The 27,858-nt window shown below is 37.0% G+C and overlaps 1 protein-coding gene across 8 annotated transcripts; it reads right to left on the reverse strand.

Annotated features, from left to right (window-relative positions):
* On the reverse strand, window positions 1–27,369 carry HEMG2 (Flavin containing amine oxidoreductase family). 8 transcript variants are annotated; one of them, XR_015977249.2, is made up of 19 exons: window positions 27,188–27,335; window positions 23,118–23,157; window positions 22,119–22,254; window positions 21,850–21,915; window positions 20,106–20,156; window positions 19,932–19,988; window positions 13,959–14,044; window positions 10,965–11,001; window positions 10,715–10,780; window positions 10,359–10,399; window positions 9,570–9,702; window positions 8,556–8,744; window positions 8,205–8,279; window positions 5,595–5,718; window positions 5,334–5,442; window positions 5,121–5,195; window positions 1,146–4,913; window positions 966–1,069; window positions 1–183 (listed from the first exon to the last, which is right to left on the reverse strand). XR_015977249.2 is itself a non-coding variant. In XM_008785574.5 (18 exons), exons 1-18 carry the CDS (start codon window positions 27,207–27,209, stop codon window positions 77–79), a joined length of 1,521 nt encoding a protein of 506 aa, XP_008783796.3. In that variant the 5' UTR covers window positions 27,210–27,369; the 3' UTR covers window positions 1–76. The 8 variants fall into 8 exon arrangements, 4 of the variants coding, with proteins under 4 accessions (XP_008783796.3, XP_088576219.1, XP_008783795.3 ...); XR_015977247.2 differs by having other exon boundaries at window positions 27,173–27,318; XR_015977248.2 differs by having other exon boundaries at window positions 966–4,913.
* Window positions 27,370–27,858: the final 489 nt, after the last annotated feature.

The following is a 27,858-nucleotide window of genomic DNA, read 5'->3' on the forward strand; positions in this document are numbered from 1 at the left end:
TCGAAACAACAAAGAACAAGTGGTTATTTGATTTATTAAATGAATTGGCAGTTAAGAGTTTTTACATTATGTTACATCAAGCATCTTGTTTGCTACAGGAATTTAGATAAGAAATTACAAGGTCAGCTGCTTTGAATCCTGATGTTATCGCTTTCCCAACAGACAATCCATCCCTATGGTTACCTGCAAAATTGCAGCACCAATACACACATAATAAGATACATAAAAGTTGCACATGGTAGGAGTGCTCCACCAAAAAGGGGAAAAAGAAAAAAAGAAAGAAAAGGAAGGAATATTGGGTATTAGTGCACATAATCAATATTTAAATGAAGTTTGAAATTTTAATCAGTATGCTATGTATCCATCAATATATACCATATCAACTTCTTGGCAGTACAAGAGGGCACTAGCTCAGGCAAATACTGCCTGAATCACAATGGAACTATTTGAACTGAACTCGGATTGAGCAAGTTGGAGTGGATGGATGGCATGCCTAGTACCAAGATTGAACCAACCCCAAACAGAGCGGAATTGCTTGGAATGGCTAAAGCAACCCTAAAACAATCTCGTTTACAATTGTTCTCCACCATTTGAAGGTGCGAATGAAGTGAAGGAGAAGGGAAGACTAAGGAGATTGGCTTGTGAGACCGAAGATTGATTTTCTGTTTCCAGGCTAGATAATCATCCTATCTAGGTCAATCTCCCCTCTTGTTTTGACTTATTTCTTCAGAAATTTGTGTAGATTTTACCTCTAAGCGAATATACCATGAGAATTTTGTCAGATAAGGACCAAATGTTGTTTAATCATCATATACATGTATTAAAAGAGTAATTTAGGATCAAAATCAATAATTTTTAGGGTTTTAGATTGATTCCCAAAATCTACACTACAAATTGTATAACTTCAAAAACATTAAAAGAAAAAAAAGCCAAAGCAAGTCTGTATCAATCACATCCACACATACCCATCAATACCCTTTGTTGGCGCAATCTTCAATATGGCATGTACTGTTCTGTCCAAATCTATACGCCCTTGTACCTTGATATTTCGAACCTTGAACTTAAGATTCTAGAGAATCAAGTGAGAATGAGTTAGAAGTCCAGATGGACCATGTTAGATTTTGGATTTTGACAATAATATGTACCTCGCAGATGGATGTAATTCCCTGTTAGAGCTTGCGTTCTCCTTTCCTCTCATAGATTCTTGTCAAAGCAACCCTGTTGAAGGGTTGTTCCATTTTATATGTGTTCTAAAATATTCTCTTTCTACTTACTGACCTTCTAGATTTATGTCAGGTACCTCTTTCTCCCTTTCTAAGCCTAGAGAGGTCCCTCTCCCCCTTAGATATTAGTTCAAATGTTTGAGGTGAGGTCCTGCTAAGAGAAAATTTGGAAAACTTTAAAAGCTTGTTAGATCACAAAAGGCTGCTAGATTCTGGCCCTGCTAAATATCAAGCATTGGACTTCCATTACCCTTAATCAGATGGAGGAAAAAGATCTAGCATGCATGATACTGTTCAGATATTTTTCCAATTTCCTCAGGGTTACATGAACTCCTCATCCAACTCTAGCCCTTGTTTTCCATATTCCATGTTGCTCATGCATCTTATTTCAGCAGAATGAGGGGCAAAAAGAAGGCAGTGCTGATTGGTGTCTCCCAATTCCCAAACACTAAACTACTCTCTCCATTAAATAAAGAAAAATAGAGCAAAAATAATATCATTGGCCCTATTAAAGTTCATTGTGTTCACCATTTGTAGACCCAGTTTTGTCAACTCTAATTAATCAAGGAAGAGACTTGAAGCCCACAATCCAGGTATAATCCAGCATTTTTATTTCCCTATACGAAGCAGAATATATTGCTAATATGTTGGTGCGTTAATATATTGCTAATATGCTCTCCTTATTACGAAGCAGAATGAAAATCAAAACAAATTTTTGCCCTTTCATTGTGAATATTGAGAATAATAAATTGCTCCCCCTTTGCTCTAAATAATTGGTTTTCTTTTACATTTAAAATCCTACAAAAGCATTGGCTGTTCTCCTTTTTATTAATGGATTGATCTTACTTAATAAATGCCATATTCCTTGTCAATTAATCATACCTTATATGGCTTTTATGGCATGCAAATCTAGCTGAAATCCATTTGTTATTAAAATCATTACAAATTATAAGCCCATATTTTTAATATTTTTCTTTCACATCTGATTATTTAATGATGGTACTTCATACTCTTTGATACTGTATATTCCAATTAAAGCCATAGAGTAATCATTGTAAATGGTATTCCTTTCCTAAGTATAGCAATAATAGTTATTTTACATGTAGTTTTTTCTTGAATTTTGGTTGTTAGATGTAATTTCAATGAGTTAAAAACTTCGGTAATTCATAAGATCTCCTTAAAAATCTTTGTATTTTTCAACTTATGGTTTTCTTGAAAGTTAGCTACTAGCAATAAAACAACCAAATTATGAAAATGGACAAACTAAGTTGCCGAATCTAAGAGAACATGTGTCTAGGATCAGGGATTTAATCCAACTATTGGATTGCCATGAAGAGTGATGCCATTGCAATTGAAGAGAGGCTTTTATAGCTTCAGGTGGATGCAATAGTTAAAAATCTCAGCGCTATAAGCAACTTTTTCACTGTTATGAGCAAGGAAGGGTTGAGATTGCAAAATCGGAAGGCTTCTCAAGGCATTTTAAGGCCCCACCCTGCTATCATGAACAAATGTGAGGCGAGAACTCACCGCAACTTCATCCGATGGCATCAATTTGATGGCTAAGTAGTTTGTTTATAGTAAATAAAAGGGTTACTTTTCAGCACTGATCATACTACAGTACTGTGCATGCTACAATAGCATGAACAATGATACCCAACTAAAGTCCTTTTTCTTTCTTTATCAGCTTGGTTCATTAGAATCCTGGTAGTGTAGGAGTCTAAGACTCCAGATAAGAAGGAAAAGTAGTTAGCTTTTATATATGGACTGCATTAGGCATCCAATAGATCGTACGTGGAATTTTGAATGAGATTAAAGAAGAGGCCTGGTACAAGTATTTCTTATCTTATTTTTCCCCTTATTTCTTCTTCTTCTTTCTTATACTTTCTGCTATTATCTCTTTTTCTCATATATTTATTCAGTTATTCTTCTTCTTTACTGGATTATTGCATTTTAGATTGGTATCTGCGTGTGATTAAAATATGATCTATTAAAATTTTATCATGCTCAGTGTCCTTGTCAAGTTACTGCTGTTGTTTTCTTAACTACTGAATTATTGCTTAGCTAGATCATGTTTCTACCATGCTCAACCTTGATCTCCAGCAGAAAACTTCCTTTTCACTTATTCTAATCTCCTTGAACAAATCTTGATCTAGAGTTCACCTAGTTTGACATTCTTTTAACCCTAGAAACTCTTGCTTATGTTTTGAGACCTCCAAAAACCCTAGGGATAATACATAAACTCCCTTTGCCCTCTATAAGTGGAATCCAATGCAGATCTGCCCTATTTCCCACTCCTGGACATCAAGCATCCAGAACTTTCAAATCATAGGACATTTTATCCTTTGTTGCCTGTCACTGCTTGTATACAGCCCTAACCCCAGTATCCTACATCAAAGAGGCCTTAATCTTTAACAGGCCTTCGGAATCAGAACATAAATGTTTTGAACATATCTATAAAATTCTAACACCATCGAATTTGATCATCAGTTGGAGTGAATCTAGAAATCTAAATTATGCTTTAGAGTTTAGACTATGTAGGATAGAGTCCGAAATAAGTGTCACAGCAATCAAGGACAAAGTGACAAACCACTAAGAGTCAAGCCTTAGGGTGCTTAGGCTTCTCTTGTTAACTACAAATATACAGGTTTGGTTCAGTCCCTAACTAAAAGAGCTTATTGTTGAACTCCAGATTCTGCTCATTTTTGTGTCTCCCAAGTTTTCCAGCCTCGGGTCATTTATGAGCTGGGGCTTTAAATGAAGCTTGAGCTTGGCTTGTTTCCTGATGGAATGAGCTAAGCCTATTATCAAGCTGAGCCAGAGCCATTCATGAAAAGATCGGTTCATTTGCGGCCCTACATATGAAAGGAATGTTCAAGGAAGCCTGGTTAAATGTGCCTGATTACATATAGAAGGGCTCAAAAGAGAGGAGACTTAAAACAAACATAGACTGGAGTTTTGAGAAAGTCATCCATGAACAGCTTGACTCATTTGCAACACTACATGTGAAGGAAAGATTTCAGAAAGCCCTGGTTAAGAAATGTGCTTGAATACATATAGAAGGGCCCAAAGGAGGGGATACCTAAAAATAACATAGAAGGGAGTTCTGAGAAAAAAAACCAACTTATTTAGCTGACCAAAATCATAGCCTAGAAATCGTGATCATTTTGACATGTAGTCAACATGCATATGATCAAATGAGCACATTATTGCCTCAGGGTGACATAGTATGCCATACAAACCCGAACCAGGCGGTACGGGGTGTATCGTACCGGTTTGGTACCGGTATCCAGTACGGATGACGTACTGACATTCGGTACGCCAAAAAAATCTCGTACCATACCGTACCGATACTATGCTAGTGCGACACCGCTACGAGGTCCAGTACCGAGACGGTGAACCTTAATCTAAATACAGAGTAAATATACACTATGTGCATATAGATTCACACAAAGATCATAAGATGCATCGGTGTGTTGTATATTTAACATGTGCTTGTGTAACTTATGTTGAGTAGAAAAGATTTTATATTTTTAACATTCCTCATACTAGATAGAAAAAGAAGGCTTAGTTTTGTTGGGCTTGCCTGCATAGAAGAACCCTGGAAGGTTTTGCTCCATCTTTTCTATAGCTTCTAAGACTAAATTATAATCATGACCATACAAGGGAAAAGCATTTCTCCAGTAAATGTGCCTGCAATTTTTTGTAGAAAAGATTACCATCAACTTTGGATATGGCTGAAGGCTAGAATATTATGACATAAAAATCCAGATTACTGGATAAGTTTTAATATGAGGATAACATAACACTAATAACCAAAATCATGCAAAGATGAGTCCAATAAAGAATACACATAATTGCTTTTAACACATCTTGCAGTGATAAGGATCAATTTCTTACTTGACAAATGTTGGCTGTCCCTCTACACCCAACAACTTTCTAAGGTCAGAAGTCACTGTTTGTTTCAGCTCATCCCTACATAAGGTACAAGCGTATTTATATGAGAAAAATGACTTGGACTAAGTAGAAGATAAATTTATAATGACAAATCAGTATAAGTGATATAAGTTCAGAAAGGAAAATTTGATGCGGTAGCCAGCAGAGTTTCCATACAGTGGTGCTCCAGCTAAATCCCTATTCCGACTGCCCCCAACAAATGTAGTGTAGAGATACTGATCATTGGGAGCTCGATTGGGAAACATCATGGAAGAAAAAAGAGTACCTATATGGCACAAAACAATACTCACATCTAAGAAAAACAGTAGCATTCATTATTTATTAACAGCAAATTTATGTAAGATACAACTTAACTGTAAACTAGAGATTATTGGTACCTTGACATAGTTTCACCTGCTAAATTATAAAAGGGCTTACCAAGAGTTTTCAAGCCATTCTGTTGTTCTTTGGAAGGCACTAAAACTCCAAATCCCTCCAGGGGTCTTCTGACATTTTCCTTCTTAAAGGCGGTGACTATGACAGATATTGGTAGATAGTTTACCTGCACCACAAGAGGCAATTGACGATGTAAAATAGCTAGGTGAGGCTGATGCATCTCCAGATATCCTTACTGAAGTTTTCAAAACTAGGTTGCTGTCTATGACCAATGAATTGTTAACACAGAGAAAGGATTACAATTGTAGTTTGATATTTCATGTAAAGGAAGTAATAACACAGTACATTTAAAAATCTCTCCCAAGTAATCATGACATCAAATGCAAAATGGAAATTCCTAAACAAGACATTGTACATGTAAGCTAAAAATATTTATTGCTACCAGCCAACTCCACAGCACTCACTGAAAGCTCAGTGGTAAACTTTGCACCCTTCAATTTCCCAAGTCATAAACAAGCCCTGGCCTATTTATTTGGAGTTAGTGTTACAAGTTCTCGCTCTAAAATTCCAATCTAGAGCTACATCTGCTGCCAAGAAAGCCAGCTTAATCCACTTTTTAAACTTCCATATCAATCTTCTTGAATCCACCTCTTCTTTCACACCCTTTTCAAATTTAGAAACCCATCACTTGCAATGGCCTCATCTGGTCTGTCACAAGTGACCGCCATCTCAGTCACCTTCCATTCCTATATCTCAATTGAGGCAGCTTCTGATTTTTTTCCTCCTTTTCAGACATGCAGGAGCCAAACCTAGGTCGAAGCAAAAGCACCTGATAGTAGCATACTCATATGCACAGTCAGGGTATGCCGTACTGGGCCGTACCGGCCAGTACGGCCGGTACCGGATCAACGCCGAATCCAGTACTGGAAGTTTTTATTGAAAAACTAGTCGGTATGATTACCGTACCGGTACGGGGCCGGTACAGAATTGGTACGTATCGGTACAGGCCGCCACCGGTATGCCAACCGGTACCGGTACGCCGACCGGTACCGATACGGCGGACAGTCTTTGTGCAAATTTTCTGGTTTTTTCAATTGTCAAGACCGATATCATTGTTGACTTATTCCTTGTTACAACGAACCTTGCTTGTTAGCTTAAGCTATTGCAGTCAGCAGGTTATCTAACATCGTACAAAAGCTCAGCTTGCTAAAAGTCATGAGTTCAAATCTCCTCAATATTAGTTATTTATTTAACTCACATGGTTATCATCTTGACCTGTTTCAGTTGTTGTCTTGACATGTTTATCCCTCCGCATGCATGATCTGGGATGCATATGAGGTGTTAGTCTAATCAATTGCCGACGCATTCCCTATTAACTTAAGATTTTAGCATTAAACGGTTAGTCAACATTTACAACTTGCAGTTTTATTGTCGAGAAAATTCTAGCGTTCTTCAAATATCTGGTGCTACGTCACATGGACTTGGGTTCATGTTGACGAGTGTGGGTGTGTGTCTAAGTGTTGGATCCTTTCAAAATCTAATAATTTCTTCTCATGGAGCGTGTCCAAGTGTCATACAACCTCCATGTCTAAGTGTCGGGTGTAGATACAATGGGCTACACTGAAGGTTCCAGGTAAGAAGGTGAAAGGATAAGATAAGATAATTGGTAAGCTCAGGAGAGCAACAAGGTGCTCCAGAATCCCAAAAAGCTCAACATGAGGCTAAGATAGTTGTATGATAAAATAAATAGTCCTATGTTCATGTCTGAGATAATGGAGTGAAACATGGATTTTAACAGACTAAGAGGCAGGTTAGGCTGACTTTGATGTCAGGTGGTGGGTGAAAGGATTAGCTGGTTCCAAAATAGACAATTACCTAAAATGAAGAACCCAAACGGAGAAGCTTGATTATCACTAAAAAGCACTTGGCAACCATGATAGCAAAAGACAAAGTAAGTGAAAACAATTGATTTTAAAGCTACATATTGGTTCAGTGAAGTTGGAATAAAATCACAACAGAGGATCCAAGCGCAAATCCTGATTCCATAAGCAGTTGACTAAAAGCCCCTTTCCCTTGTCATCTCCGACAGTATTTCTGTTTGGCCTTCAGGGATTGCTGAGAAATTTAAAGCCTATCGATCTGTCATATCTGACAATGTAGATTACCGATGGATGTGATAATTTCTCATCAAAACCTCTGAGGCTATCATTTTATCCTGGAAAGGTGAGTGCAATTTCATTTAACTTGGGAAGTGTTGGGAGGCATGAGAAATTGATTATACATAAATCCATAAGGGAAAAAAGAGGCGCACTCATGGTAGTCTAATATAAAGAATCTCAACTATAGATCATTTTGAATAGTACATGAATAGCCAATTTGCATGCATAATACCAAGGTCCACCATACCGGTATTGGTGGCGGCACGTACCAGTCCGTACCGGTGAAAACCGGTCCCGTACCAGTTCTCCAACAATAAACTACCAGTACCGGATTCCACGCTGATCCGGTACCGGTCCCAAGTCAAACCGGTATGTACCGGCCCGTACCGGCTGGTACAGACCAGTACGGCAGACCATGCATAATATCCTTACAGACAGTAGCAAATGCAATGCGGAATTCAATTAATTAAGAACAACATGCTTCAAAACCAACCTTTGGAAGAAAGTCAAGAACAAAAGGTTTTCCCTTTTTTGTGAATTTCATCTCCTCAACATTACAAAGGGGAGCCTGATACAATGAATACAAATACATGATTGAGGTCATTCCAGTAAATTTTGCAAAGTGTACGGCTAAACTAATATATAGTTTTATCAGTAAAGCAAAGAAATAAGACACGAAAAATTAGCAAACAGCACAATATACACTACTCTACCAATGCTTTCTATTATAACTCAGGAAAGCTGGGTATTCCGAAACTCAAGGTTGCAAACAATCTCTGTATCTCAAAAGAAAACCATTATTAGAGGTATTGAATGTTTTGAATCATGCAACAAGCTTTCTTACTGTCATTATGACTGCATCAAAAGATTGATCCTTTCTGAGCGCCTTAGTTTTGGCATCATTTGCAGCATAAAAAAGTGACCAGCTACTAAATGGAGAGCTTCCATCGACATTACAAGATAATGACAACACCTTTGAATTTAGTTTCAAGTTATCACCACCAAGCTCCTTACATAGCGTGTCCGTGAGTGCCTGCAGATAGCAGAAATAATTCAAATGTAAGAACATGTTTCAAAATTAGATACCCTCATTATCAGTTCAGAGATATCATGATCATTCAATTTCAGTGAGGTAAGCTTCAGATCCTTGAGAGTTGGCATAGACTACCATATACAACATAGCAGACAAACTCATTGATTCTAGATATAAAGATAAGCATATATAGCGCCACTAACATGAGAAACTGTTAACTATTGCTTCTTTTTCAGTCACAAGTCACAGCCTCATGAAGAAATCAGGTATGATCATAATGATTCAACAATGAGCAATGGCAGATATTTTAAGTATGCCAAACGAGATTCTATTCCAGCTTCTATCCCTGACCATTATCGGTTTCCCAACTTCTCTTTTGTCAGGTACTCAGGAGAATGTATTTTAAGGAATTTTCCCATCAGCTTCCCATTTTGCGGCATCCATATCTAGATTTTGTGCTTGTCATGTGTAGTGAGACATGTTATTAGCAGTCATGCTCATTTTGTCACTGATATACTACAACACCTATCAGTTATTCATGTATTCCCTTGCACCACATGAAAATGTTCAATACTTACATAACATAAAACAAGAATTTGGAACAGTGTTGTATTTTGCTGCTACTATCTCAAGATCAAATAAACTGATGCAACAAGGAAAAAAACATGTTTCATGGCTACATGTCACCAAATCATTATAAAATTAACTTGGCAATTAGAAATAACTGTCACCGAGTGTCTATAGATGCGATGGTTCTTAATCATACCGAAAAAGGATACACGATTTAAAGGAACCGACAAATATATGGAATTTGTGATAGTTTACCTTCATTCCACCATGAAAAGAAAATGAACCACGCTGATGTTTTGTCTTTTCCACTGATGTTCTTCCTTCCCCCTTAACTTTGGCTTTACCTGTTAGTTTGGACCGGATGGCCCCAATAAAGACTGAACCAAACCTGATAGCATCAATTCATGAACCCATCAATTAGGATCCACATCATCAAAAGCAGCACAAAAATATTTACCTAAACAATTTCATGCTATCCAAGATATCTATTCTTATTTGGTAGAACAGTTTCAGAAAGCTGAAATTGAGATGCAGAGGTTGAAATTTCTATTGCTGATTGTAAATGACACACCAAAAAAAAAAAAAAAAATCTTGGATAGATGATGAGATCTCACAACCAGACTTTTTTTTATTTAATTATATTCATCAGACTGCAATTGGGGTAGTGGTTGAAGATATCAAAAATTTCCAGCACGGACAACACAGCATAAAATAAAATATCCATCCGTTGAGTATAGCATGCTTCTGTTAACTTAGAAAGATATGATCTAACATGGGCCCAAGTCCTAAATTTATATGGTTGGTTTGAAAAAAAAAATTCTGACCTAAAAGAAATCAAGAATCTCTTTTTCTTAATCAGAAATGACATACGCAAATCTGAATTTGGTATCAAAGACCACAAAATAGCACTTTCCAGTGCACAAGAGATTTTAAAAAGCCTAAAAAAAAAGAACTTGATGGTGAAGTCAAGCTGAAGTTAGAAGCACTTCATTAGAATAATAAAGCAAACACTGGAAGTAATTGAACTGATAAGATGGGACTTACTTCTTTTCTAGATTCCATAACTCTGGAAATGCATGGCGCATCTGTATGATGCAACAATAAATAATTATAAAAAGGAAAGCTATATGTATAGAGCTTTACAATACACCTAGGTAAGAAAACACTATAGCAGCAACTGAATATATAACTCAAGAGTTTAACAGCATTTTAATCAATCAAGGACCAGCTAGAACAATCAAACAGAATTCCTGTAGATTGTTTTAATGGTCCGATAAAAGGCAGTATTAGCACCAAGAGATTATATAATTTTTAATGTGAGAAGTGAGAACAAACAAAATACTCAACAAAAAAAAAAAGAACAAAGACATTCTTTCCAAAATAAGGAAGATAGTGCTTACAGATAGTGATTCCGGATCCCCACCACTGGTGCCAGCCACAAAAGGATCAACAAGATAATCAACAACCTGTGATAAGATCAAAAAGAATATAATTGCTTTAGCTTATACGGTAAGCACTAAAGATTTAATGCTTTAAAGTATTCATAAAAATAATGTTAATGTAGCGATCAAGCAAAAGAATAAAGAAAAAAAAGAAAGAACCAATTTTAAGCTGGTGAATGGCAAAATAGAAGAAAGCATTGTGCTCCACCTCTGTTCCAAAATGACGTTGAAAGAACTGCCCCACGCTGCAGAAATTGAAATGGTGAAAGCTTAAAATCTTCCCCATATTGCAAAATATAACTTTGAGTGCAACAGGATAGTTGTAATTTGTAGTGTCTTTTGTTAACTAACTATGAATTGCAAGATTATAGACTCATGTTATAAACATAGAACTTCAGATATCATTATTGGGAGAAAAGGACACAAATCAAATTCTGGATTTTCAAACCTACGTCTTTCATAATTCAGAAGAAACACTTCCCTATTACAAAAAGAGCTGTATATTTTTTCCATTTAATTATGGATATGGATACAAAACCAGCTTAGTCATGGGAAAGAAAAGAGTGTCCAACATAATAAAATAGCCTACAAGGAATAGTTATTACAACTAAGTTGATAGAGATTGAATACACAAAACCATATGTAACGATTCATCTTTGTCCAAAAATTTGATCTAATGCTTACCACAGTCTACTTAATGAGAACTCAGGAGACATTAAATGTTTACCACAGCTAGGCAACACCGGTTGATAAATTTGGTTAATAGACCAAGGAAAAGTCTCAGTTTACTTTAAAAAGGCACTGTTCCTTTGGGTCTTCAAAAACAATCACAATGTTCATTCCAAACAAAGGCTTTCAAGCAATCTTAAAATCTTTTATTGAGAATTTTCCTTTTCCGGCATAGACTTCCACTGTTTCCTTGTGTATAGATGGTTCCTATGTCCTAGCACATACTGTTTCGCATCGGAATGGGATGGTGTCAACGGTACTGTCCCATTCTAGCACTTTTTGAAACCATGGTTATTAGCAAGAAATGTTGAACGGCCCGTACCGGCCGGTTCAACCCGTAACGAACCAGTCCGGTTTAGTCCGGTTCGACTAGGTGCGAATCGGCACCGAGTCCGGTTCGATTTGCCGCAGCACACGCTGTGGCATTTAATGCCACAACACTGTGGATGTGGCCCATTTGGCCGGTTCGGTACCGGTCCAAACCAGTCCGGTGGCCGACCGGTACCGGTTCGGCGATTCTTGGTCATTGGTATGTCATTTTAGATATATAAACCATGCAAGTGTGTCATAAGCAAACAATCGGCAATTCATCATATAAGTATCTTAGTATTATAGTCCTGAGGAATTTTGCAAAACAGGTATTAGAGGTATATTCTGGAATTCCTCAAAAGTTCACTAATAGGTGGAATGAAATTGCTCTTAAAAAAAGGGTGATGCAATATTTAGAAAAATGAGGGCATCATATGATAACAAACGGAAAAGGTGGTTTTACATAATTTTCCCTAAAGCATATGTTCCACAATGTTTGATGCATTATAAGTCCTTCAGCGACTGTACATAACTAGGAAGCTATTACGTTGGATTTATTTTCATTAGTTAGGTCGTAATGAGACTTATACATGAGAAGATTTACATATACTAACCCCACAAATAACTTAAGCAATAAAATAGACAGATTAAGAGCAGATTAAGAGAACTAATTGCTTCATAATCAATATTATACATCTCTCACAATCTCACCCGTTGTAACAATAACCAACCTTACAAAAATCAAAAATCATCAAATTTCATCTCGCTTTATCTAGGGTTGATTCAGCAAATTCAATCTTAGCACTTATTCCTATCCAAGGCCATAGCCCATCATCAAAAGCTTATTCTGAAGGTTGGTTACAAGTCAATCTTAGACATCCCATCAAGGACTTCTTAGACATTTTTCCCTTCATAGACATTACAACCCAAAACCTATATCCCTGTTACCAGGTGACACTTGTTGCAAGTCATCCTTGTAATTTGTCTATTAAATTATTTCTTACTGATGCGGCGTGTAGAGAGACTTAAACCCCTATTGCCATAGTCATTTCCCATAACACAAAAACTTGACAAACCTCCTATCATTACAAATCCACAAACTAATTATATTGGCCCCTATCCTATTCTTGAAGATCCATTGCTGGATAACCATTGATTGAACAGACCAATCCCATCAGCTCTTAAAAATTTATTCCAGGAAACAGGAAAGGCCACCCAAGGCACCAAATCAAGATCCAGTAGAATTTAACTACAGAATAATATGGCTTTAGTACTATAAGACAACAGTTTAGGCTTCTATTTTACCAATGGCAATTATGCAAAGCTAAAAAAGCAGAGTATTATTAAAAGTTTACAATCATGTTGAGTGAGATGTGCACAATACTTTTAAGCTACACTAGCATAATTTCTGGACATATAAACACAATGTAACACACATGACTTATCTAGACGTTGCATCCTATAGTGATTCAAGGTGTCAGATTCTTCATATTTTTCTTTTTTTAAAAAAAAGGAAGAAAAAGATTCAGGGACACAGTCCTTTTCATTTAGATGTGCATTTTCTTCCAAAGTTAAAAGATGAATTAGAGAGAAAAAGGTCCACATAATACTCCATGTTATGTAAAGACACAGCATAAACTTAGAATGACATAGTAAACATAGGAAGGAAGCTGTCTGATTTTTAATTTTCATAATCAAAAAGTGGAATGCTTTTATAAATCTAAGAATATTTCCCTAAACATTATTGAGTTATTAATAGACTAGAAATGACATTATAAAATTCTTGACATGTTCTAGACGTCCAATCAGTCTTAGACTATATTATTGACTTTTATCAGAATGTAACACCACTTAGCTTGGAGTTTAAAACAACTTAGAAAAACAAGATTGGCTGCTGCAATTAGGAGAAGAGCCCAAGCCAAATAACCATAAAAGCCACTCAAGCTAAAAGAAAAACTTCTTTATACAATCAGGCTCCAGGGAAACCCAAACAACTCTATCAGGCCATCTATTTCTCCTACATCATGAGCAGTCATGAAGAACCCAGGTGTCAATGTGTATCTGACAACAGTAAAGAATGCTAATAGAAACATGAAAAAAGATAGTGTTTTTAGTGGTTACAAGAACAGGAAATGTTCCACAAAATTGACAAATGTATAATCACCTATCCTGTGAACATTCATCAGACACCTTTAAGGAGCTCTTTGTGCCATTGTGCTTCCACAAAAATGGTTCCAGAAATATCTTTAACTGCAAGCATGAAACGCATGTTATATGGAAAGTGCAATATAGAGAATTCTACAATAGTAAAGCAACACACGAGAGCAGTAAATAGACAAAACAATGTACAAGTATTTCATCTCTTAAAAATGAGGGCACGATGCAGAAAAAAGTGCTGCAAAAACCCAATGAAGCCCTTATGTTGTTGAGAAGAAAATTCTGGAATAATGTGATGTGCAACTATCCACTAATTGGGGAGATGGCCTGTTAAGATTTACAATAGCCCCTTACAATAGCCCTTATGTTGTTTGCATATTGATTACTAGTTGTGTGAACATACAAATTACAACTAATATCATCCAGATCTCTACCACCACGCTCAACTCATGCTGGGTCAAATCTCTTCCTGCTAAGAAGCCAGACTTGCAACTGACCCAACCCATGCTCCTGCACCCTGCCTTGTTCTAATTCTTGGTGTCACGTTTAAGCAACAAGTTATCAATTGTTCCCCTGTCTAATTTCATCCTCATTTCTACTCCCATTCCCATTCCATTCCATGATTCTAAGATTGAGAGTTTGCCTAAAAGACACTAAAAGCAGGGTGGTGTGATTTGTTATAAAGAAATCTAGAAGCTACCTCAGTAGCATGGACATAGGGGTGGCACACTGCAGGCATACTGATGTCAAACAAAGTGGTAGATCTTAAAAAGTTCCAGCAATCATAAAATAATGTTTATTTGGCTATATGAATAACAATTTTTTATCATAATAGTCGTGACAATAGAAGATAGGGTACTCAGGTCTTTTCAGAGATCAAGCTAGCTGACCTCTATGGTGGTGAGTCATCGCTTGATGCTCAACCTTCAAACTGCAACAGGAGCCATAACGCATGCACTTAGGAAAAAGCATAATCTAGAAAGATTCTTCTAATAGAAAGTTAATTAATGGGATTGAAGTCCAACTACATTAGTACAAAATAGAAGTTCCAACAAAAAGATAAAGAAGAGGAGTAAGTAGCTGATGATCCCTTGAAGACTAGAGAATGTGCATGAAAGACCTGTGGTAAGTAGAGCAGGGTAACCTAAAGACACAAAATATGAGTGATACAAGATATGTTGCAAGCATGGTATGTCGTACCGGTCGGTACAGGTCGGTACGGATCGTACCGAACCAATACTGGCCCGAACCGACCGGCCCGTACCGGCTCCAAATTTTTTTTGGCTTTTGGCCCGAACCAGTTGCAGCTAACAATTCTGTGTATGGCTTTATAGGGTCAAAACCAAAATGGCAAAGCTTCAAAATAAAGCACCACATCAACATGCACCTATTAGTTGATGCATGACTAACATGTCTAAGGAGTGCTATTGTTGCAAGAAAAGGCGCCCTTTGGAAAGAGAAAACACCCCCTAAGTAATGGAGAGGCTTTAGGTCCGTTGTCTCAAAAAAACACTATGGATATTACTTCAAATCATGGTTCATCTCTGTACGGCCCCATACCGGGCATACCATGCCGTACTAGTGCGGTACCAGCATTCGACGAAGTGTAGAGACTGAACCAGCCTGTTCTAGGTAGAATTGACCAGTTCTGCCCAGTTATGTGTTGCACCCAACCCTTATCGTTGGTTGCAATACCATGGCTAGGCTTGAGAAAAAAGTCTCTCACCTTGTGTTCTTATGGGGATCGTACTATACCCAAGATTCTTCGAACTAGTACCGAGACCCGTACCGGTTTGAACCAAACCGAATCTGAGCCCCATTGATACCGGTTCTTGCAGGCAATTGCCACAACCCCACCGCCGTCCAGTTCTAGCCGGTTCCAGTCAGTTCTGACCACATTCAATCAGGTTCCAGCCCCTAAGGGGGCGGAACCGTTTTCTATTGGAGAATCAATCCGGTCGGAGACCGGGTCAGCTCGGTTCGGGCTGAACCGGCCGGTTCAGCTCGGTTCGAGCTGAACCGGCCTCAGCAATCCTTGACTATACCATACCAAATGTATCAAACCTTGCTTCAAATAGTCAAACATTAAAGCAAAATCAAGGAAATAATATAACATCTACTTATGACAAAAGAACCGCTAAGACTTTGAATGCAGATGAATAAAGATGGGTAAGCGAAAGTATGTATCGTCCATTTGCTAATGATGAAAAAAGTAACCAAGAAGTATTCTATTGACACCATGATCCTGGAGATGATGAAGAGGACCAAACAAATTGAAGAGTGCGGTAGTCACCTATAAGACTACTTGTTAAGGTTGGTTGGAAAGCTTATCCTGGCCAACATAGATCAGCAGAAAGGATGACAATGCTATAGGCTATGGGGTCAGCTGAAAAATCTCCCAAAGAAAATAAATTATGCATTAATATAGGGAAAGTTCATTTTTCCTAATAAACTAAAGCTACTAAACATTAAGAGGGTGTTACCTGCGATAACGACTGGAGCAACGGACATAAAAAGTGGTGAAAATACTCAAGGAACAACCGATGATGCTTCTAGCTCACAGTTTTCAACAATGGATGGGCTTAATAGGGAGGCCAATTGACTAATCAGGGAATTTAGGATCATATCCAAGTTTTGAAGCCAGGTCAAAGCAAGTCACATTTCAAATATCACTTGCAGGCCAAGAACATTTGCTGATTTCGATCACTTAGAAGATAGTGGTATGATGAGGATTTTTTATCAGCCAAATCATAATTTTATTTATTATCTTCTATTAACCTTCAATTAGAAAAGTAATAGGCACCTAAACAAAGGAATTCCTTTTATTTACTGTAGAAAGCACTGGAGCATAGCAGCAATGCAAAAGGGGTTTTGTTTTTATTTCTTCTACTCTAGAGTCCCAATGGACTCAAACCAGGAACGGTGGGGGGTGGCAGGGTCACAAAAGAAGGTAAGTATCCACCAGTTATAGGAGTCCATTGTAAGTTATTTTGAAGAGAAAAAAAAATTAAGATTCAACCAGGTTGGCTGCTTTTTCTCTCCCTTTCTTTCTATTGATCTCTCTTTCTCATTCTATTTTCTTACATCTTCTGCTGTTAATTGATCATTGTGTGCCTTCTACTTTTCTTCTATATTTGCCGATAGTTATTTATTCTCTGGGACTAACCTGAACATAGATCTTCTATATCATACTTAAAATCTCGATCTGAAGCCTTCCTTGTAGCCTACTAAGGCCATAGGAGCCATCTAACTTGAGATTCATCCCTAGTATTATACTGTAGCCTGCTAGAACTGTTTGAACATCAATTTATCTTTATTATCTACCAAAATAAGTTCCTTTGGCCTGAATTTGGTTACAAGTCAAACATATTGCTTCTCTTTTTTGACCTAAAACCCTAAGAAATCCTTACCTAGGACCCTTACCCATTCTTTAAACCCAAAATCAGATATTTTTAAGCCACTAGTTTTATTCCAATTATTGAAAAGCACCATATCTACCCTACTTCTCGAGAGAGGATAGCAAGATAGTGGGTTGGTTTATTCCCTAATTTTTGTCCCCTTTAGGTCACCCTAAGTGGCCTCACATCAACTTGTTGGACTAAAGTATCACACTCCCTAAATTTATAGTAACAAAATGTAAAAAAATAGAGGATACAGAAAGACAGGTTAATATTTTTTTATTAAGTCCAGGCCTCACATTTATACAAAACTAAATCTAGAAGATTTAAGAAAATCTAGGCATTTAGACTTATGCCAATTAAACCCGGATGTTTATGGAGTGTCGACTAAAAGATCAAGCTCTTACTTTCTCTATAATCCATGACTTTTAACTCTAATAATAGGAATCAGGGCTCACATGTGATTTCTCTTTTTTGAATACACATAACAAACATGAAACATGAAACGCAATAAAATAAAAGCTTGTATCATACATTTTTATCTGGTTTGACCACTATTAAACTTACATGCTTCAAAGTAGGCCAAACAAGAGAATAAACTGATTTATATATGTACTAACCCCCATTTCATTCAGAAATCAAAAATCTGAATGTGGTTTCAGCAGATCACATGGCTTGCAGTCCACTGAATTCTGCTAACTGCAGGGTGCCTCCTAAGCCAAACAGGCCTTTGAAATCGAAATATTTTCCATGTCTGTCCGGACAAGAATAGAAGGATAAGAAAAGGGACCTCACCTCTTCAATAGAGCAGCTTTCTCTTCCCTGCACCTACATCTCCAACCTCATTCCTTACTCCCTTGAGAGAGGACCGAGCCTACTCTTAAGTTACAGATCAATGATGATTCTTATTAGGTGAGCCCTGGCAGCCTCATTTCCTGGGCTTGTTGCCAAATCATAGCACTAGGTTCTTATGAGGGAGCTTGGATTTGCTCATGTAAGGGGAAGAAGGGGATTGCATTTACTTGGCAATAACCTGAGGCTTATGCATTATGCTCTTTAAAAAAAAGGCCCCATACCTGCTTCTAAATTGAAGTTGGATACCAATCTGGCTATAACTGACAGAGAAAGAAGATGATGGACAGGAATTAGAGAGAGAACAATAAGCCTGGGACCTTTTCGCGGGATTGAGAAAGCAGCAGCAGAAATATTTAGGGGATGGGAAGAGATAAGCAGTGCACCTTGAAGGAGGTGATACAGGTATGCTCTAGAGGTTATTGATGACAAACAGGGCCAAGCTTGGCCAACTAGGCCCAGCAAAAGGCAATGGAAGGTGAAGGAGATATTTCAGATGAATAAGCAGGAAATCCAGCTCTCAGATAAGCAAGAATCAGCTACTACCAAGAGAGTAGGGGATCAGAACTAAGATCCAGAACTAGTCAATGTCTAGGCGGCATTGAAGCAGCAGTCAATTTAGTTAGGAAGGAAAAGAGTATACTGCTCTGTTGAAAATTTTATCAGGATAGAGGCGGAACAGATTTTTGTCTCAAAAGCCTGTTTAATGACTCGATGTTTCAGCTTAGGTGGTACTCCATAGTTTGCCCCAATTGATGGATTGCAAGCCTAATTAACCCCCAAAATCTAATGATTTTTAATCCAAAAGGCTCTATTTTGGACAAGATCTGCATCGACAAAACTAATATAAACATTACAGAAACAAGTTAGGTCCTCTTTTCATTTTAACAATTATTGCAATATTACATAACCATGAAACTACCATGACTAGAACCTAAACATTATTTCTATTGTCATTCTTAATGCAACATGATTACTATCGTGTCATTTCTCTGGAAACAGATTATGGGAAACAGAGTCTCCGAAGAAAGTGAAGCTACATGTTGTAGTTGGAGGCTTGTATAAATTTCTTTTCCAGTTGGTAAGCGGGATAAATAGTAGAGAACTTATACCCTGTATCAAGTCGGGTTGGTATATCATGCACATAAAACAGGAGGCTAGGCTAAGGACTTATCCATTTTCTGTTCGCAGTTTTAATTATTTGAGAAAAGTTCTAAAAAAACACTATATGTGCCTGTAAACATGGTCCAGTATAAAATGGCACATGGCTGCACTGACACAGTTTGGCTGGCATGGCCTATACCCTGTATCAAGTCGGGTTGGTATAGCCAATATGTACTGCCTGATAAGAGCAATACCAACTGCACATGAATCATTGATTTCGGGTCATTAATTATTGTTGTAACTGGAACAAATTATGTTGTTAGTTAAATAGACCGACCCAGACATTATCTGAATAAGAACCAAGCATTATCTAGTACTTTCTGTAGATATCTAAAATTGTTCACCAGTCTAAAGTAATAATCAATTAGGAGAAAAAGACAGTTGCTTGAAAACTGCCAACAGCATTTAATTTGAGCCAACTTTCAAAAAAAAAAAAAAAAAAAAAAAACTAACAGTTAACATAAGACATATTTGGTCATTACAGTATCATTCCACAAAAGAATTCACCCAACAAAAATAAAGGGGTAGCAAAATGCTTTCATCAGAAATTAAATGGCAGAAGAAACCTTTGATTGTGGAGACAGAATGCTACTCGTAATCAGAGCTATGGGATTTGATGGAATCTGAGATACAAAGCAAGCAGAAGCATCAGATAATAGCAGCATAGGTTAATCAATATAAAAGCAAAACAGAATGTATAGACAAGGAAACTCCCAGTTGTTCTGACAAAACTATATTACCATTTGCGGCATTCCATTCCTCACAATATACCGCTTGTTTTGAGAAATAGGCTGTCTCATAAGGCAACATTCAATTACATCAGCCAAATAATGCAATCAGTTTAAAGATATTAAATATAAGCAGTATCAATATACAGAGCTTGGTCTAGAAAATAATAAGCAAGCAAAAGATCCTGAATGGTAGGTCAATTCCAATTTACAAGGGGGCAAAAAGGAAGATGACTCACAGGCATGCTTCATGTCAAGGAATGCATAGTTCTCTTAGTGACATGTCAATTTTAGGGATTAAAAACATCAACAATGTTTCTCTTCTCTTTTTAAAGAAAAATCAATGGTGGTGCCCCCCAAAAATCATATAATTACCATAACAAAAAGGCTTTATACCATCTCTTCAGAACTGACTAAACAATTTGCTTTGTCATCCGTTCGTACTAAAGAACATATTATGACAGAAATAAGGAACACTGATAAAGCAAAAGTATCAAGATGTAGTTTATAAGGTATGGCCATTACAAAAGGAAAATGCCTGAAGATACCTAAGTGCCTGACAGAGGGATTAACAATAAAATAAACCTTGCTTTTGAAGTCAATAACATGATAGCATATTCAGCTGCCTGAAGGGAAAATGCATATGCTTTAACGTGGAGGAAGAACACATAATACACTGAAAGATACAAAGATGCCAGTTTGAGGATAAATTCAATAAAGATCAAGGGTTAGAATTTCAGTCAAAATATTCCATAAATTGAAATAAAACACAAAACTTCATGTTCGGTTTCCTTTTGTCTGAGAAATATGTTTGTTTCATTTTTCAAGACAAAATAGACATGGTTTGGGATGAAAAGTGCAATGGTTTAAATTCAAACTGTCACATTTTTGCCTTAAAATACCAAAAATTACACCTATTTATAATGAACAGATTCAATTTCTATCAATAAAGGTTCATGATGCTGAGGGAGAGTCCAGATCCACCTTGTTGGAAATGGAAAACATTGATTCCACGTGACATAAACTCTGGATTCACATCGGCTCTGCCTTGCAAGTACAATATTTGTAAAGGCTCCTTTAAGATTACCACAGAAGTTGCATCCTAGTTACCAGAAGCGGGTGCTGACGGACGTGTGAATTTGAGTGCAATATAGGGAAGTGGGCCTTTGATAAAAATGATTGAATAAGGAAAAACTCAGAAAGTAAGTTCACTACCCTAAGTGGTAGTTTCTTGCTACCCTAATGGAATTTTCCTACATATGTCAAGATGCATCAATCTTGGATAAATAAACAAAACAAATTACTGGAATTTTATATCTTCCGAAAGGTTAAACTTCAGAGATTCACATAAAAACAAGAAATATGGTAAATCAATTGCATAACTGATTGTTCAAAAAATACTAGGTAAATCTTGCAATAACACCAAGAAAAAGTTCAAAAAATACTAGCTAAATCACCTTAAACCTTCATTAAGTCATCTAAAACAATCTTATCTGTATTATGTCTTGACATCAACACCTTTCAGAATCACCTTTTACTGATCAAGAACTAAACATAAGAAAGAAAAAATAATTTGACAAAAGGAAAAGAGTGATGTTGCAGATAAATCAATTAATTCTAGATGTTGAAGCTCAGTAAAAGTTACATCATGCACAATGATTAGTATGCTTGAAAAATAAATAAAAACAGTTTGCATGATATTATGTGAATGTGCAAGAATGATTCTCATGTTGTACAAGTAGAAATAATCACGTACATATTGTTTCTTCTCTTGCAGACCTAGGTCATCAATCAATCTTCCGACATCCTTCTCACTCTCTGTCTGCACATAGTAAGACATCTTCAGTCAAGAAGACCCCAATGTTATGATGCCCAGATAATAAATGCTCATCAAGCACTTATCAGACATTCTTTACCTCAGCAAATAAACATTTAATCTAGTTTGTGTATGATCTCCAAATAAATCTGCAAAAAGATATTATGATTTCATGCTCAAGAGTAAGTCATGAGTTGTTCTTAACTCACCATTGTATTTGCCCCTTCATCCCATATAAAACCATCCTCTGAATTGCTTTTGATTTTGCCTCCAGCTCTTTCTTCAGCTTCAAAGAGGGTGACACTCAAACCATTTGATTTAAGTTTATAGGCAGCAGCTAGCCCACTGAAAACCATCTCAAAATCCTCGACATTAATACTCTTACCAAGAGAGTATTCAACAAGTAAATGATAAAGTATAAAAAATATTTATGATAATGCCTTACAACAAGCTTCCATAGACCACAAGTATATAAGTCAAACAATTAAATAAACAACCATCAGATTAAAAAACTTACTAAGTACACCAATCCATGTGTTGAAGATAAGAATCCCACAATTAGATATGAAAGCTCACAGTAATTTATGAGCAAGAAACAGCGATAAATCCATGAAACAACATTAATACAAAAGTAGATTGATTAAAATATCACTGATTTTTCTTTTTTTTTCAAAAATGGTCTCATAGATTACAAATCAAATAGATAAACTAAAAAAAGAATCAAATTAAGATTGCCACATGAAATTAGTATCATCCCCTCCAACTTGTCTGATTAAACATAAGTGACAGTCATTGACAAAATCTGTCTAATCGGGCAAAAAGGGGTCATTGCTCATTTGTGTGTGAGGAGAGTTCAAAATTATACAAGAAGCAAACAAATAAAATGCTCTAATGTAGCACATTACAGACATATGCATTCTACAAGATACTTGCCAAGAGTAATAAAAGGATATCTCTCAATAAGGAATGTTAAAATTTGGGAAAATAATTTGAAGAAAATTTCAAGAGTAAATTTGAATCATCAAACAAAACTCTTGAGAATCAAATATACAAATAGACAGATGGACTGGCATCAAACTGTCAGCAAATCGATATATTCATGTTGTTACATTGTGCACTCTAATAAATCTATGACAGGATTCAAAAAGAAGCATGACAAACTACCATCAAAACCAATGATTAATGAGATTCAAGTTAAAACAACATACCTAACTCCACCACCAACAACCGCTACTGACTTCGTGGAACCTGAGAAATCAATTGTCTTGAGATAAGTCATTTACAAAAGTCGAAAAAATATAACTGGCCTTAATAATAGAGACATAAAGTAGGAAACAGAAGATAGCATAATTCATGCAACTATGAATTAATAAAAAAAGTACAGCATTATGCGCTATTCTATTAGAGCATTATCAAAACAGAAGAGCATTAACAAAAAGAGGAAACAAAGAGAAAGACCTTTTCTTGATTGTGGTTAGTTGCCAATAATTATAACTCCCTGAATTTTCAAAATTTATGGATCAACACAGTGCATCAGGAATTTGGTTGAAAACTTCTGTAGTTGAGTTTCCAAAACTCTTGACTGAAATCCATATTGATATTTGAACTGACTTCAATAATCATCAATAAGAACAGAAATTCTTTGGATTTTAGAAAGGCCAAGAAATATCTACTAGGTACAGTAATATCAAACTGGATTCAAATTCTCCTACTAAAGTACTAAATCAGTGAGGCATGAAATAAACCCTTCTCTCACAAAACTCTATGCTATTAGTTACTTTAAGAAACAAAAGCCTTCTGAGTTCTGAATCTCTGATCATCGGAATAATATAAACTAACCAATGCCATTTTACTAAGTTTTATTTTATTCTTATCATATATATATATATGTGTGTGTGTGTGTGTGTGTTGTGACTAACAAGATACAATCAAGAAAAGTGATGACCAAAATTCTTCCCATCCACTTGCATAATATGTCATTGCTTCATGTACATATCAAATCCACTGGCCAATTTAAATAACTTTCTTGGTGTTAAAAGTTTATAGTCATTAGAAACTAAAATAGTTATTCAGTTGTTGAGGGTTCTCGCGCATCCTGTATCTAACATTCATCATTTCCTGATCCCTTCTCAAAATGTCATTGACTGTTCTCTTAGAAAAGAAAATGTAGTCTACATGGTCAGAAAATTACTCTACCTTTATAGTCTACATTGTCAGAAAAATGCTCTTCTTCCCATATCAGCTTTTTTTCCGTAAACCTTATTCCAAAAAACCAGGGTGTGTTGCAATCTCTCTTAAAGTTCTAGTGGAATACATGTAAAACCAGGGTGTGTTGCAATATCTCTTAAAGTTCATTAAAACACATATACTTCAATTGGACAGCACCCTTGTTTATTGAAACCTCATACATTCCCTACTTGATCCTTTATTCCCTTTTCCTTGCAAAAAATCTCTCTGTTGTGTCTCCTTTTGACTGCATGAAGTATCTTCTCTCAATACCAAGAAAGCTAGACCTTTTTATAATATATGTATGCCTACAATCTTTAAATGCATCTACATCTCACTACACATCTCTACATAACTGTCAGTTGACTTTCCCAAGTGTATGCTGACTAAAAACCGAATTCTCTTCTATGTTTTTTCATCCCAACTTTTCCCAATGTGGTGTTTTTCAAAATTTCTCCAAACTGAACTATATATCCTCTAATGAAATCCTACACATACCTCTCAATAATAGCGTAATCTCCTCTGTGTAGGTGTAACTCTTTGAACTTAACACAACATAGTTATCCAAGCACAGAGAGAGATAGAGAGAGAGAAGGGGGCAGAAAAGTATCCACCATCTCGCCGTTTGCATCGAAGTCAAGAACAAAAGAAGATTTAAGCTAGCATGAATGTATCTTTTCTAAGGTGACCAAAATAATAATGATCAAGAAAATAATACTAACAGATGGAGGCACTGCCAACACCTCAACTAAAAGGTAAGGTTCAGCAGGACAAAATATATGAGCCATATATATTTGCTTGTCATTTAAAAATAAAAATGAATTAAAATAAAAACAAGCTTCTTGAACACAAAGGCAAAACTATCTTGGTTGCTTTATGCATGGTGAAAGACCAAGGAAAATGCTAATGTCCTTTGTTGCACTATCTTCAATATGCCGCTGTAAGGAAGTAAACAGCCAATAGTTTGACATTCAGCACAGCATTGGAGCATTCATTTTCTTCCCCCACAATTATCCATACAAAGGCTTCATAAAAAGCTTATAGATTCAAACGATATTATTCCATTTACAGTGCCAACCCCCTAAAAGATGAAAGGTCCCTTGTCTCCATTCTTCAAAATCAAGACCTTACCGCCAGAAGTACATATCACAAATTACCTCTTTATTAACCTTCCTTAAAAGAAAAGATTGCTTTAGAAATCATGAAATGAACCTCAACCCCCCTCTGGAAAAAGAAAGAGGAAAAAAAGACATTCTTTTGAATGCATAGCACAATCCACTCACCTCTTTCATTTAATTTACCCTTTCTTGATAAGACCTAACAATCGTAAATTTCCAGATACTTCAAGGATTAATCCTCTATCACAGCGCTAATAAACTGAACCAAATTTATGTTCTTCAATCTTATAAGCACAATTCCACCCCACTCCCTGGATAGAAAAGTTGAATCAAATTCGTTTGATAAATCTCCAAAACCATGTAGACTCTCTTTCTCTCCAACAAGAGTCTCTCTTAACACGATTTAAGATCCACAAATAGGACTTGAAAGATCAAAAAGTTGCAAATTCAAAAGCATATAGTTGACAAAAACAATTCCTATCAAAAGATACAAACTCGCCTAGCAGCTCACTAACACATTAAAACTTAAGCCCACATATTTGGAGTTTTATATAGTTAAAAGGACGCCTCAGTACCTGTGATGTAACTTTTCAACGTAAAACCTTGATAGATTAGCACCTTTCCCGAGTCTCAATCATCCAAGTAAATATCAATGCTATCGATTTGATTAAAACTCATTCTCAATCTTGTCACCACCTCAAAGCCAGTGATGATAAAATAAAATTTACCAAGCTCAGAAAAGTCAATTTTATAAAACATAAAGGTATCATCTACCCGGTGCAAATAAGTAACATAGAGCCACCAAGGTGGTAGCCCAGTTGGAACGGGGCGTTTGCTTCCAACCAAGTGGTTCCAGGTTCGAAATGCGCGGGCGTCGATTAAATTCGGGGACCGGATGCCCCACGCCTGGACACGGGGTCTGGAAGCGCTACTGGTCGGCTGGTAACCTGGGTGGTGCCAGGTGTGACGTACTCACACGGAGGGTCGGATCGGGTAACCAAGCCGGCCCACGGGTGGGGAGGGTATGAGTAAAATAGGTCGGGGTGCCCAACACACGACTTGGTCTACCCGCATCGAACATTCTCCTGGCGGGGTGGGGGCCCAGTAGTCGGGGCTGCTACGCGGAGGGGGGGGGGGGGGAGGGGGGGGGGGGGGGCTTGTCCCTTCCTCCCCCCCCTTCCCCTTTTTTTTTCAGCAAAAAAAAAAAAAAGTAACATAGATCTTCCTTTGTAGATTTCCCTCTCTGGCCTTCAAATCCCTCATTTTCTCCCCTAAAATAAGTGGTTCTGAAAACCTCATTGGTTAAAAAGTTTGATGTCTTTGTTTTAACCCGAACAATACCATAAGTCCAAAATATCCTTCACAAGAACCCATTCAGCAAGAATAAGAGAGGCTGCAACAACCACTGTTCTACAAATCGGTTTATGCAGATTCTTTTTTCGAGAGAAACAAAAATTTGAAATTCAAAATGCACATCCAGTCATTGGTCACAGATTTTCATGGATTCATCACAATAATCATCGAAAATTGTCAATGCCGTTATCAAACATCAACTCTCCATATCCTAACAAGAGGATATTTTGCTTCTTCGCAATCGATGACTGATTAATTCCTATTTATTCTACATGGCTAACTTTCGACTCTTTAAAGGATTCTGATGCAACAAATCCCTTCCACGGCCCAAGCCTTGACTACTAGTCTAATTGAAGTATAAGAGTCAAACGTAGAATAGTTTGCAGTGATTTAGGGGAAAAGTGAGCGTTAGAATTCAATCTTCTTTTTTTCTTGGGAAGAATAGGGCATCAAATTAGGGCAAAATTGAAAGGTCTCTCTTTTGTTTCAAGACTGAGAGAGATTATGCTAAAGAAATAAAAGAATAGAATTTTGGAAACGAGCGAGAGAAGTAGGGAGAAGATCACTTGTTGTTATCTTGCCTTCTTTAGCCGGCGAGGCCATGGCGGCGGCGGCGGCGGACTTGACGAGGCCGCTTGTTTGGTGAGGCCGGGGCAGAGCAAGAGCTGCGTTCGTCCGCAGCAGATGAAGAAGATTTCGACAGCTCTGCCTCTGGAGTTTGGAATTCGGATATATCGAGGAAGAATCCAGGTGCCCGCCTGGTGTGGCTGTCTGGTCTCAAACAGCAAGCAGCTTGAGGGGCATGTGCAATGAGTTGGGATGTACAATGGACCCCACAAACCGGGTTGGGCAAAACGAAGATCGGGTTTGGGCGGGTGGAAGGAGAAGAACGGGGTGGGGGTTCGCCCAGATTAGCTAGTAGCTTGAGATTTAAAAATGTAGATCAATAATCTCAAGAGCAGTGTAATGTACCAAACCGCATCAGATAATATAAATATAAATGTACCGTATCGATATATGATATAAAAGATGTATCAATATTCAGTATACCGATCGGCTCTAAGCGTGCCGATATAATATAATGGCGCCGGCATGGAACCCGATATCAAGATGGCAAATCTTATTATGAAGTTTTTTATTTTTTAATAAAATGAAAAGATAATTATCATGTATAAAATGGAAGGTGTTCTTTTATCTTTTCTTCGACAGAAAATAAAGTATAGACTTGACAAACTTATATACCATTGGTACT

Source organism: Phoenix dactylifera, chromosome 4, assembly GCF_051530095.1.
Source record: "Phoenix dactylifera cultivar Ajwa chromosome 4, Ajwa_hap1_PhDact_Kaust_v1.1, whole genome shotgun sequence".
NCBI lineage: Eukaryota > Viridiplantae > Streptophyta > Magnoliopsida > Arecales > Arecaceae > Phoenix > Phoenix dactylifera.

Excerpts from the sequence above, each read along its gene's own strand:
- HEMG2 (XM_008785573.5), bottom strand. The coding sequence starts at position 27,209 with ATGGCCTCGCCGGCTAAAGAAGGCAAGATAACAACAA. Across the intron at positions 8,745-9,569 it reads CTTTTCATGGTGGAATGAAG|GCACTCACGGACACGCTATG; the intron begins GTAAACTATCAC and ends TGCTATCTGCAG. Across the intron at positions 8,280-8,555 it reads TTGATGCAGTCATAATGACA|GCTCCCCTTTGTAATGTTGA; the intron begins GTAAGAAAGCTT and ends TCATTGTATCAG.